Source organism: Seriola lalandi, unplaced genomic scaffold (assembly GCF_002814215.2).
Source record: "Seriola lalandi dorsalis isolate HSWRI2012SDOR001 ecotype SW California unplaced genomic scaffold, Sedor1 jcf7180002054553, whole genome shotgun sequence".
Taxonomy (NCBI): Eukaryota; Metazoa; Chordata; class Actinopteri; order Carangiformes; family Carangidae; genus Seriola; species Seriola lalandi.
Window position 1 is genome coordinate 527,184 of NW_019525106.1, and position 13,234 is coordinate 540,417.

The 13,234-nt window shown below is 42.1% G+C and overlaps 1 protein-coding gene across 1 annotated transcript in view; it reads right to left on the bottom strand.

Moving 5' to 3' along the window:
- Positions 1-13,234, bottom strand: part of LOC111661854 (neural-cadherin-like) — a 79,930-nt gene that overhangs the window by 25,337 nt on the left and 41,359 nt on the right. Inside the window, exons 11-18 of the mRNA XM_023415539.2 lie at positions 12,732-12,904; positions 9,364-9,531; positions 7,597-7,846; positions 6,936-7,063; positions 6,378-6,564; positions 4,481-4,624; positions 2,781-3,064; positions 668-2,276 (exon numbers count right to left, since the gene is read on the bottom strand). Of these exons, the coding sequence (XP_023271307.2) occupies positions 668-2,276; positions 2,781-3,064; positions 4,481-4,624; positions 6,378-6,564; positions 6,936-7,063; positions 7,597-7,846; positions 9,364-9,531; positions 12,732-12,904 (2,943 nt within the window). The remainder of the gene's footprint in view (positions 1-667; positions 2,277-2,780; positions 3,065-4,480; positions 4,625-6,377; positions 6,565-6,935; positions 7,064-7,596; positions 7,847-9,363; positions 9,532-12,731; positions 12,905-13,234) is intronic.

A 13,234-nucleotide genomic window follows, 5' to 3' on the forward strand; every position in this document is an offset into this window, starting at 1 on the left:
TCTTCTCCTTATCTTGCATTCTTGTGTTCTGTTCTACTTATTATGCTCATAACTGTGGAGGCCCCACTGCTGGAATGAATAGGCTCTCAGTGCTCCACTTCAGAGAGCTTGGAGCTTAAGGAAGCGGGGCTATCTCAGTATGGATTATGTTATTATCGACCTGCAGTGCCAGAGTACTGCAGCTGGGTAAACAATGGCAGCCTGGATGAGTCACGGCGCTCCTGTTTTCCACAATTACCAAAACTGCCATGTAGCTGAGTGTGCAATCAAAACACTAACAAGCCAACATACCTAACCAACCTACCCGAAGGGTAAAAAGACTACAAAAAAAAAGGAAAAAAAACAAAAAATCTAAAAGATTCGTGATCCTTATCATAACGTGGTGTTCAGTTGAGCTTTAGGCATTGGGTTGGCAAGAGAAGAATGTGCTGGGGGCTTGAGAAAGGATTTTCAACAATATTACCATAACAAAACACTGTTACTGAATGTAAAAGGAAGAGCGCAATTATAAATTCCAGACTACACTGAGCAGGTATGGGAGTGAGAAGTTTTCCCTTCAGCTGTAGCCTCAGTTTCCCCTCTTCACTCAAGCTCTGCATGCTGAGCAAAGCTCTGTAGCGAAAACAAGGGGCAAAGAGAATGAAATGAGGGGAAGCGAGCAACTCACCCTTGCGGCTGTGCACATAGACATCTTTCTCTCCTGCCTGATGGGCGTTATCATTCTGGTCGCCGATGGTGATCGTGAGCGTATTTGTGGCTGTCATTGGCGGATTGCCACTGTCAATCATAATCACCGGCAAGTGGAACTCAGTCTGCCTTTCCCTGTCAAACCTCCGCAGGGCAGTGAGTGTGGCAGAGCCGTTCCCATGATCCTGTAGGTGGAAGTCGGCAGAGTAAAGTGAGGGCAGGGAGAGAAAGAAAGGAGGCCCATGCTCTGGGGAGTCTCTGTCCACAATGTGAAGCAGAGTTGAGCTCCTGTTGAGCCAGACCACTTGAGGTGCTGGACTGTTCTCCCACAGGACGGGAGCGTAGGCTGTCTCCAGCTCTGGCCCGTTGTCATTCATGTCTAGCAGCAGCAAGTGGACCGTGACACTGCCTGTCAGCGCCGGGGTACCCTGGTCTGTCGCCATGACGACCAGTTCATAACCTGCTACCGTCTCCCTGTCCAGCGGCCTAGCGACTGTGACCACACCGGCTCGGCTGACTGTAAAATGTCCATATGGGTCGGACTGAGGGAGAATGCTGTATAAAATGTCCCCGTTCAGACCTGAGTCAGAGTCAGTGGCCATGAGCTGAATGACACTGGTTCCTACAGTTATGTCCTCAGGCAAGGGAGTGAGCGGGTGGGAGCTCGGGGCAAACACGGGGGCATTATCATTCTCATCCTCCACTTGAACCAGACAGTGGATGAGGCTAGAGAAGTCAGAGTCCTCTACCTTAACTGTAAGGTTAAACCGCTGCTTCCCTGGCTTCTCAAAGTCCAGCTTCTGCTTCAGTCTCAGAGTGCCTGTCTGTTCCAGTCTGTGGCTGACCATGTAGAATTGTTGCTCTGGGTCTCCAGCCACCACACTGAAGGTCAGCTGTGCATATGTGCCAGTGTCAGGGTCCACGGCACTCAACTCCAGAACAGGAGCGTCTTCATTAGTGCTCTCTGGCACACGAGCACCACACCAGTCCTCCCTAAACTTTGGAACGTGGTCGTTGATGTCTGTTACAACAATAGTGGCAGTAGCTGTACCCGTCATACCCCCGCCGTCCCGGGCCTCCACTACCAGCCGGTGGCTGTCAGCAAACTCCCGGTCCAGACCCTCCGCTGCTACAGATATGGTGCCAGTGCTGGAATCAATAGCGAAGAGGTCTGCATTGTTTGTGTTGTGCGTGTTCTCAGTAATCCTATAGGTGAGGATTGCGTTCTGACCTACGGCTGCATCGTCAAGGTCTACGGCTGTCATTTCAACGACAAACGCTCCAGGGGGGGAATTCTCCGCCACGCTACTGTGGCAATTATCAGGGGCACAGGAGAAGGCCGGGGCATTGTCATTGATGTCCCACACGTTAATAATAACATCCGTAAAGCCAGTAAGTCCCTCACCCTCTTCGTCCGTTGCCATGACAACAAAGCGCCAAACGGCACGCTCTTCCCGGTCCATGGTGCGTTGGGCATACATCTCCCCTGTGATGTCGTTGATCATGAAGTGTGACTCTGCCCCTTGGCCATGAATGGAATACCGTATGGCGCCCTGGTCTGCATCTTTGTCTGGGTCAGTTGCCGTCACCTGCAGAGATAAAGACAACTTCTGAAGAAAATGGATATTCATTCACCCAGTCAAACCCAAATTACTGCCTCCTCTTATCTCTTTTCAACTGTCACCTGGGTCTTCTTTGCTTTTGGATCATTTCAGACAACCCATTTAAGTGTTTGCACTTTTTGCTGACCACCTAAATTGAAGCAATGAGCTCTGACCAGGGATGTTTCTTACATCCGGCCTCAGAGTGGGCCTGACAGCCTTACTGCTGAATTTCTCCACTCAAAATCCATTACTACTGTCTCTCCAACTTACTGGTATGATATTTTTATGATGTTGAAACAAGAAGAGACTGACAGTAGATGTCTGAAATAACATGTTACACTGACATATTCTAAGCAATACTCTTACATAGAGCTAAAATTTTGAGTGGCTCTTTATTTAAAAAAAAAGCTATCTAAAAGATAATGAAAATCAATATTGAAAAAAACTGCAGTGTAAAACCTCTTAGCAGTGATCATCTCAGCCTCTCACCTGTAGTACAAACACGGGTGACCCATCGAGCTCCTCTGTGACAGATCCATAGTACTCATTCATGGAGAACACAGGTGCTTCGTCATTCTTATTAACCACAGTAACCACCACGGCGGCGTAGTCCTCCCACTTTCCGTCAGAGGCGAGGACCAGCAGCTTGTATCTCTTCTGCTGCTCATAGTCCAGTGGCTGCGCAATGAAGATCGTCCCCACCTCTGGCTCAATGTCAAAAACACCACCTTTGTTGCCAGATGTTATCTGATAGCGCAGCTTGGCATTGGCCCCTGTGTCAAGAATTACAAAATGCATGACTGGGACTGTGAAATAACAGTCCTGATGCTACAAATACACATTTTGTAACAGTAATAAGGTGAAGCATACGTACAAGGACAGAAGTGCTCCAACATGCTAAGAAATGGACATACTGAACACTTCAGTATTGCCCATTTTCTTACATTTAGTGGAAGCACTATGATGCTAGGAACAACAGAGGGGCATAACCACAAGGGTATTACACCTCATTTCCTCTGAGACCTGAGCATTAGTAGGTTTTCGTGTATGCCTTTCTTGTTTTGATTACTTAATTAAATGGAAACCTTGTACTTCGTCTCCTCGGCTTTAATCAGATACTAATTAAAAAAAGAGTGCCGAAAAAGTAAAAGGGAGCATGAGAGTGAAAAGCAGTATAATGCACTCTGATAGTACCCTCAAGGGAATGATTTTGAGGCCTGTGAGAGGGTGGAGGGATGTAGTTTAGTAAAGAGGAAGTCAATATCTTAACTTATCCGCTGTGTCTCCATGGAGACCATCCAATCTACTGGTTTAACATCGGAATAGATAAGATAATCTCCTGGAATGTACAGTATTTGCTTTCAATCATCCTGTTGGGTTAAAGTAGCTACAATCCCATGTAAATACACTAATCTGTACTATTAACACAACCCTAGCTGACAAAGTGCTCCCTGCCTCCCACAGGGATCTGGCAGGCTTACAGCAGTCAAGCCCAGGGTGGAGTTTTTAAACAAGACAGATTGAGGGTAGCCTCTCGGGCACAAGTGCAACAGTATTGTAACTTTAATGTTGGGGGTTGGTGTTATTCCACAGCAATTCATCATTAGAGCTGCAGCCTGGCCTAAGCTGCACCCCCGCTCGCCATAAATACTTGATTAACGGACCTAAACATGCTTGATAAAGGGATCTTAGGCTACTGCTGTATGGAGGATGAGCAACTGCTTTATTGCTTAAATCCCGCCCACCTACTGTGTGGGAGCGTGTCACTCTTTTTGGAACATATGTGCTACAGTGCATTAACAAGCACTCAAATGACTACTGCTAAATCTAGCACACCGCATGATTTCAGCAGAGCTCAGGCCAGACTGGGAAAGACTGCCCAGAGGGTCAGTTCATGCATACTGTTACAAATGCAGGCAATCTTGCAAAAAGGTGCCTACTTGGCACACAAGTCACTGCTGGAAAAAATGACTGATAGACTGCCAAAATAATTCTGTTATTTCACGAAAGAGAGTCTGGTGATAGATAAAGAAAGTGCAGTCTGGAAACTTGTATAAAGTCTCAAAGTGGCTCGCAAAAACTTTTATATTGGTTCTGGTTGGCTTGCTTCTATAACCTTTATTTCTAGGAAGTGGCATCAGTAAAATCTTCATGGGACGCCCCTCAGACGGCTGCCTCATCAAGCATACCTTCATCCTCGTCATTAGCACTAACGGTGACAACAGCCAAGCCCACATCTGCATTCTCGTCGACACCGACTTCATACAGTCGCTGAGCAAAGACCGGCTTGTTGTCGTTGACGTCGCTGATGAAAACCCTCACATACGCTGTGTCTGCAAAAATGACAGAATGGCAGAAGATTAAATGACACAGCACACAAACAAACGCACACACACTCACACAGTTGGCCAACACCGCATGTGCATATTCTCCTTCCATCTGTTTATTGATTTTACAATTCATTGTCACTGTTTAGTGGGGAAGAGGCACTTAACCCAATGCAATGTGCCTCATTGACATGGAAATCAGACAAAACATTATTCACAAAGATGTGCTGTAAATTACATAAATTATTCATTTTGTTAAGAGTTTATTGTTTTAACGGGGTAACTGGTTTCTACAGAGAGAATTACAGTCATGGGGCTGAGCCTTCTCAACAAGCTGCTTTTTTGCAGAGAGTAGATAAAGAACCTCTCTACTTGGAAGGTTAAATATTTATAAGATGACAAGTGTTTGTGTCTTATCTGTGCCCTCCTCATTACGCTGTTTATTTCTTTAGTTAGAAAGAGTAAATTATCTGCTCACAGAACACATGGGTGACATGTTAATTTGGAGCTGCTGCAGCAAGAGATGATGGTGGTGGAGGGTGGCCCTATTTCCTCAGCTTGTTTTTACATTTACCTCCTCCTCTTGGTGTATCCCAGGGATAACGCAGAGAGACAGGTAATGTTTGTAGAGGAGATGAGCCCTTCTGGATGTGGGAGATACGTAGCACAAGACACAGCTAAGGCTCATTGCAAATGCTAAGCAGCCCTGGCAACCCTGGAGAAAAGGCTTTGCTGCTCCAAAACCTCACCCTTTACCCCTAATACCTCCCTCACAAACACTGGCAAAAGACCCACTTCTGAATACAAGCGTCATATTACGTCATTCAAGATACAGACTGGGGTTTTATGACTGCCAAAATGTCACAAAGAGAACATGGTAACCAAACAAAGGCCGTACTGGTTAAATATTGAGCAGCGAAAATTAAAAAAGGGAAGAGAAAAAAAATCGGTTGTCAAACAAAAAAAGAAAAGAAAGAAAAAAAAGCAGTGCCAAGAAATCTGAGCTATTTTTACATGGGAGAAAGTGAGGCTGTCTGGTCATGGCAGTGGAATAAATCAAATTAAGATTCACTTTTTAAAGTCAATCCCAAGGTGTAAATGTCAATGCAGTCCCTTTAATACACAGCGCACAGAGGAAGCACTCATCATGGTTGAGTTTTCAGTATTAGCCTCTAGGCTTATGGGGAAACAACAATGCTGCTTTTCATGAATAGGGCATTTCACCAGGGCAGAGGTCACTTCAAAGTTAATTCTGCCAGCTTATTTAGTTTCCTAGAATGTTAAAACAATGAAAAACAACTATTTGTATAACTAAAAAGAAATGCACTAAATCTAATGTAACTTACTATATTCTAATTTTAACTGAACAGTAATTACACTAAAATGGGTTTAGAAATGTCTTTAAGGAGTGGTTCAATATTTTGGGACTCTCTTGCAGAGAGTTAGACGAGAAGATTGTTTCCACTTTTATGTCTTTATGGTCAATATGAAGCGACGTCGAGAAGGCAGTTAGCCTAGCATAGCTGAGCATACAGACTGGAAACAGGTGGACACAGCTAGCCTCTTGCTTCATATTAACTGCATAGACATAAGAGTGGCATCAATCTTCTCATCCAACTATTGACAAGAAAACAAATAAGTGTATTCCCGAAATGTCAACCATTAATGTCATAAAAGGAAGCGAAATATAAATTCATGAGGTGTTTTATGCTAGAAGAGAGGGTCTGATGCCATTAATAAAATCCTGATCATTTCCAACCTGAGTTTGGCTGTTTGTTCTTGCCAGGTCGCGCCGACTCCTGGCCATCTTCTGACTGAACTTCCAACAAATAGGAGCTGCGGGCCTCACGATCAAACACAGCTTCTGTGTAGATGACCCCAAATTCAGGGTCAATGCGAAACAGATGGTGGTCGCCACTACTGTCACTCAGAAGTGAGTAAGTGATCTGTGGAGCACAGGGAATTTGAAAATTAAGCCATTATATTTCTACAATAATGCAGAAATAGCAGAAATTAAAGGCTTTATAGCTGAAAATGTTGTATTCCCAGAGTCTCATAAAACACCACATCCCACCGATATTGTCACAGTCGCAATGGCACATTTCTCAATGCCATTTCGACAACACTTGATAACTCTGAAACAAAAGCTTCTGCACTTAAGGAATTGTGGTGCAATGTTACAGCACAATCCTTCTAGTGTAAAAAGGATGGCTTAGCAAGGAACAATCAGTCTGCAGATGTGGTTGAAGAGATTTCTATCACAACTCTTCATTTGTCTGTACCTGCATAACATGAACACAAGTAGATAACTACAAACCTCTCCATTAAGACCCAGGTCTTTGTCATGGGCAGACACTTGGAGAACCGAAGTACCTATCTGGGCTCCTTCTGTTACTGATGCCTCGTAGATGGAGGAAGTGAAAAAGGGCACGTTGTCATTGACATCTGAGGAAAGAAGAGGACGGATTCAGTAGCAAATAAAGATAATGTGTTAATTTCCAGATAGCAAGTAGGTAAGTATGTAATAAATTCTCTTGCATCCAAAGCTGTAACGTCTGTGCAGATAAAGCACATAAATATATACAGTACACACACACACACACACATATATACATATACTCTCTCTCTCTCTGTGTACACACATATACATACATACATACATACATACATACATACATACATACATACATACATACATACATACATACAACATCATCATGAACAACATCTTATAAACCTAAATACCCACTGATACTGACATTATCATTATCACTTCAGTTAATTATGCTATTTAGTATGAGTATAATCAAAATTTTAAAAAGATACAATTAAATATGAACAGTAGGAGAATATTAATCAAACCAATTAATGGAAAACCAGCAGGAAAACCTGGTGATAATGGAATGACAAAGTCTGCCAATGGCAATTTCCCAATAAAGAACAAAGACAGTTAAAGTATAAAAAAGTACATGTCATGCCTGTAATATTGACATAAACTGTAGTGAATGCTGCAAGAGGCACTGCGGCCACGTTCTGCGCTCGGACCCGGAGAGAGAAAAAGGGTGTGGTCTCGTAGTCCAATGGCTCGGACACCAGAATGGATGCAGAGCCATCTTCGCGGTTGGGGGAGAGGTAGAAACGAACTGGCATGTTCGTTTCGGGGACCATCCCATCCTCCAGGTTGTAGGTCACCCTTGGGTCACCCAGCTGAGAGGTTGCCTTGATTGTCTGGACAGGATGAGAAGTTCGATAATGATTTTTCAAGGGTGAAAGCTCAGGTTATGTTAAAATTAAGGAAGACTGAACCAAAAAAAGCAGAACAACCCTGAGCAATGTTTATTAATCTTGTCGAGAGTAAGATGAGGAAATCAATATCACCTTCATGTCTGTCCCTTAAGTACAGAGCCAAGAAATAATTAGCTTAGCATACAAGACTTGAAACAGGGGGCTCTGTCCCAGTTCGAAATTTAATGCTACAATACATAGCTCCCCATAAAAACCTCAATTTGTTGTTTTTACACTTCAGTTGTGTGCTGAGCAAATAAACAAAAAATAGCGTGTTACTTTTAGGCATAGGGAGGCAGGAGGCATAGAGGTTTCATTTTGGACAGATCCAGGCCAGCTGTTTCCCCCTGCTTCCAGTCTTAATGCTAGTTATGCTAATCATCTTTTAGCGCTAGCTTCATGCTTAATATGCAACTGCTTTGAGCAACTAAAAAGAAGGTTATTATTCTGCGTTTAAAGTAACAGTTTACCATTTTGGGAAATGAGCTCTTTTGCTTTCTTGCAGTAAGTCAGGTTATGAGCTAGAGCTGGGAGGCGGTGAGCTTAGTTTAGCATGAAGTCTAGAAACAGGGAAAAATGGTTAATCTGACAAAACAAATGAGATACTTCGTGTTAATTAGTGAGCTCTAGAGCTGCTGGTAGGCATATTTATAACCCATTTGGACATAGCCAGGCTAGCTGTTTCTCCCTGCTTTCAGTCTTTATACTGAGCTAAGCTAACCAGCTTCAGGCTATAGCTCCATAATTAACATCACAGCATCAGAGTGGTTTCAATCTTCTCATGCAAATCTTGACAAGAAAGGAAATAAGCGCATTTCCAAAAATGTCTGACTACTCCTTTAACAAGGATTCTCTTTGAGATAGGTTAGGTAACATTTGTGTAAATGTGGCAGACTGCATTAGAAACTGTACTTGTGGTTTGTAGGCTGAAAGAAGCACAAATTATGTCAAATTTTGATTACTGTGATGATTGATTACCTGAGTAAGAAATAGAGTAGGATGAGAGCCAAACCTGTTGTCTGAGCCCTGAAATAACCTCTTATCTTTAAGTGAATCCACTTGTGAAGACCTTGGGAAAAAATGAATTTTTGTGCTCTTAAGATGACAGGTATATGTTTTTCACATCAAAGGAGACATTTTGAATGGATTTAATTACCCTGCAGTCATGAAACTTGCTTAGGACATACAATCCAATGTCAGCTTTCTCCTGCAGCATCAAACTAAAACACATCTGCAGATTTTTAAGCGCACTGACAAGCTTTCAAAACACAAAGAGACCACAGTGTCTTAATAACGCTCAGACTGTGCACTAATCCAGGGTAAGTAAGCAAACAAATATTCAGCTGATTCAATTACAGCAATGCAAAATGGCAAGAGATGGAGAAACCAGCATAACAACACATGTCCTTATATATAAACAGTGTACCTGCAATCAAAGTAACATGCACACACACACATACCACTATGGGAGTGTCCCTGGCGGTGTTCTCAGGGATGACAACACTGTAGCTCTCCTCTTCCCACTGTGGAGGCTGGTTCTTGACATTGGTGATAGTGACTGCCAGCTCTACAGAAGTGTTTTGGTTTCCACCGTCAGTTGCCATGATGTCCCGTGCAATGTAAGTTCTCTGTGGTCAACAGTAACAGTTTATCAACATGGCAGCAACTTCTTTTTTTTTTTTTTTTTTTAATTAATCAGCTTACTAATTTTTCATGCAAAAGGCCAAGTATGTGAGGATTTCTTCTTTTAAAATGTGATAATTTGCTGCTTTCCCTTGTCTTAAATTCTACTGAATTTAATAATTTGGAAACTGAACCCCCAGATTGGACAAAACAATTCATTTGAAAAGGTCACCTTAGACTCTGATGGCCAGTAAATCAGCTTCTCTGACAAATCACACTTCATAAGACAACATACCAGAAGCGTAACAGACACGGTATGTTCAAATGCCTAATATGGCATAGAAACGGTAATAAAATTAGCTAATAGCCCATGAATCATCTTACACATTAAACTGCAGCAGTGGGCTGGTGGAAACTGGCCAGCTACAGTAGTAAATAGCATCAATAACTAAATGTGTAGAGCTGGCTTTTTTAATAAACCTCTCTGTTAGGTGTTTAGTTGACGCTCCAAGCAATCAAATCATGATCAGCTGATTGGCGGTAATGACTTCATATTCCTGCCTTTTCTATGAACTCCATTGAGGAAATCATTTAATTAGGACAAGAACAACAGAAGCAGCAATGTGAGTCTTACAAAAGAATTATTAAGATATTATTCAGGTTTGCACCAAAAGCTCCTCCTTTGTTATTGTGCTGTGCAACTGAACCACTAGGAAATGAAGGGGTAAATTTGACTGAGGAAGTGTATTTCATCTAAATGGACACTGCAGGGAAAGCTGGAAATTTCCTTAAGAGGTCATTAGAGTGTTGGATTCTGTTTATCTAAATTAGACAATGTGTAACATCAACATTAAACTCATAATGTCTCATAAAAGACACCCACTAAAACTCCCCTAAAGGTCCTCTTATTGTCAACACGAGTCCTAGCTGCACCACATTGTTAATAAAAAATTGCTCAAATAAGTATTTGATTGTTAAGATGTCACATTTCACCCATCAGCTGTAATATTCTATCAATGCAAATCATGGCCCTAGCAACTCCATTATTGTGCTGCAGTAGCCAGATAAAAAGAAATCTCACTTAACTTCATTTTCCAGTCCTGCGACAATCCAATTAGTATTTGTGAACAAGTACAACTCTTTTCCAAAGCTTGAAACCAGAGAACAAAGATTATAATCTGTGATGTCCAATGTGGACCCCAGCAGCTGCTGCTTTTACAATAAATGAATGACTGACTGACTGACTGACTGACTTTCTGGTAACATCCAACCTAGATTTACAATTAAATTTGCGGTAATAGTATCAGATCTGACAAGAAAATATACATATTATATTCTGGCTACGGACAAAGAATGTTTTCCATCCTTTCCACTTATTTCTCAATGGAGCTGTACTGTACAGTGTGTTGACACTGCGCATGTTTGTCTCTGGCTGCACAATCTTAGGGCAGGAGAATATTGGCTCTTGTTCAATGGCCTGTCTCTCTCTTCATATGCAACTGAAAAGCTGCAGGTAAATTGGGAACTGTGCTGCACACCTTACTGTGAAGTGTGGTGTGAAAATTTTGCCCTAATAGTTGTTCACTGTAATCAGAAAGTGTGATGAGAAAATCAAAATAGAGCAATGTCTCAGACCTAAAATATTTAACATTTAATGAAGTGCTTTTATAATCTTCGTTACAGCACAGAGATTGTTGGATGATTCAAATAGCTTCTGAAACCATTCTCAAATATGCAACAGCTTTGTTCAGTTAGATTTTCGGCTTAAGACTTTCAATTTTGCATGAAGTCAGCGGCAAAATTGCTACTTCTATCACCGGTACGCAAAAAGGTATGCTGAATAATAGACGGCTCTATAGTGCTATAGCAAGTTTTTAGCCAAAGAACAGCTCTTAGATTTGAATAAGTGAAAGAGGAAAACAGGGAGAAGAGCGCTGATAGGCAACAGAAAACATGTAAATCAACAACACATCTATAAAAAATTTAAACACTGTGTTACATCACTGACGCTGACACAGAAAGTCACTTAAAGCATATCAATTAGTTGACAAACATCAACTAATGAGTGACAGCTTGATATATTTTATAGCTAGTTTTCATTTTGAACAGCATATTGTACTAAAGGAATTCACCTTTTCAAAAGAAGTGTTTGATTTAACTTGGCGGCGATGATCTCGGTAGCAGTTTTCCTGGGCATATGGCTCAGCGTTTTGGTTTCTGAGACGCTTTTAGCATTGAGGTAACCGTGCTTTGCAAGTTAAATCTTCCAGCCTCCAAACTGTTTCAGTTAATAGCCTCAAAATACATGAATCGTCCCAAGCTGCTGCATGCTGTCAGCCTCCTCATCAAAGTCTCAGATGATAAATTCAAATGAAAGAGTCTTGAATTCAATATATCAAAGCCAGAGTATTTAAGATGGACAAAGAGTCTTGGTTTGTGATAATTAGCTGCTTAAAAACCTGTGCCATCCATTTAAAAACAGAATGTTTGTTTTTGACAGCTACTGCAGGTTAGAGGAGGTTTTTAATGCATATTTGAGGATGGTCTTTAGTAACAGACCAATAAACATAACTGTAGTCATCAAATATAACCACAGGAATCCCAAGCTCTTAACATCTATTTTTGGCTGGACCGGTCACGGTCCAGTGATACATCTGCATATGTCCGTGACTGCGTGAGTGACTGAATGAGTGATAAAGTTACACCACTGGTCGACTGAGTATTGGACTTCACTTTTATTGCTGTGCTGATGTCCGGCTGTAAGCATGTTGTCTCATTTCTGGGTGCTGGCATTTCTGATTTTTGAACCGGCACACTGATGTGGCGGCCCACCAGGATTTCTTCCAGGGCTCCTGATGGCCAGTAAATATTCTGGCATGTGAGATTAGCATTTGAGCTTTTGTCCCCCCCCCCCACAGATTGCACTGTGCGCACACCCATGAACAGTCCAGCCATATACTAGATTTATACTTAGTCTTTTAAATAATTAGTTTAGCCTGAATTAGTCTCCTATCTTTTTTCTCTCTTTCCACATGCAGCACCTTCGAGAGTACACATATGCCAGATTGGGAGTAGCATAGAAAAACTATGAGGTGGCACATTCGTTAACTTTGTTGACACAGACCCACAGGCCTCCATGTGAATCAGACTGTATGTGTGTGTGTGTGCTGGCTGACAGAGAGCCTGCTAATAACTGCTGACTGACCTGTGATATGGGCTGGTTAACGTAGACCCATCCAGTGACAGGGTTGACCTGCAGGTACTCAGGCTGCTCCAGGGACATGGAGTAAGTGATAGCTGCATTAGTGCCAAAGTCATCATCGTGAGCTGCTACGCGAAGGAAACTTGTACCGACCAAAGTGTCTTCTCTCAGAAAGTCTACAGGGGATAGAAATAATGCATGTGCACTCAGTTTTCTAGCCAAAGAGTAGAAGCTTATGAATCTGAGGGCAAAGGGTAGGAAAGGTCAAGCATGAGGAATGCTATGGGCATTTGTTATAATGCAAAAGTAATATAAGTTTTTACCACCAGGGACACCAAAGTATTTTTGATGCTTATTTCCAATTTCAACACACAGATGCAATTCATTAAGCAGAGGAACTGATGGTATTTCATATTTTCTTTAAATAAACCCCAATCTAGAGGCATATTTACTGCATTCACACTCTAAAGCACATTCTCCTAAATCAGCACCCCCCCCCCCCCCCA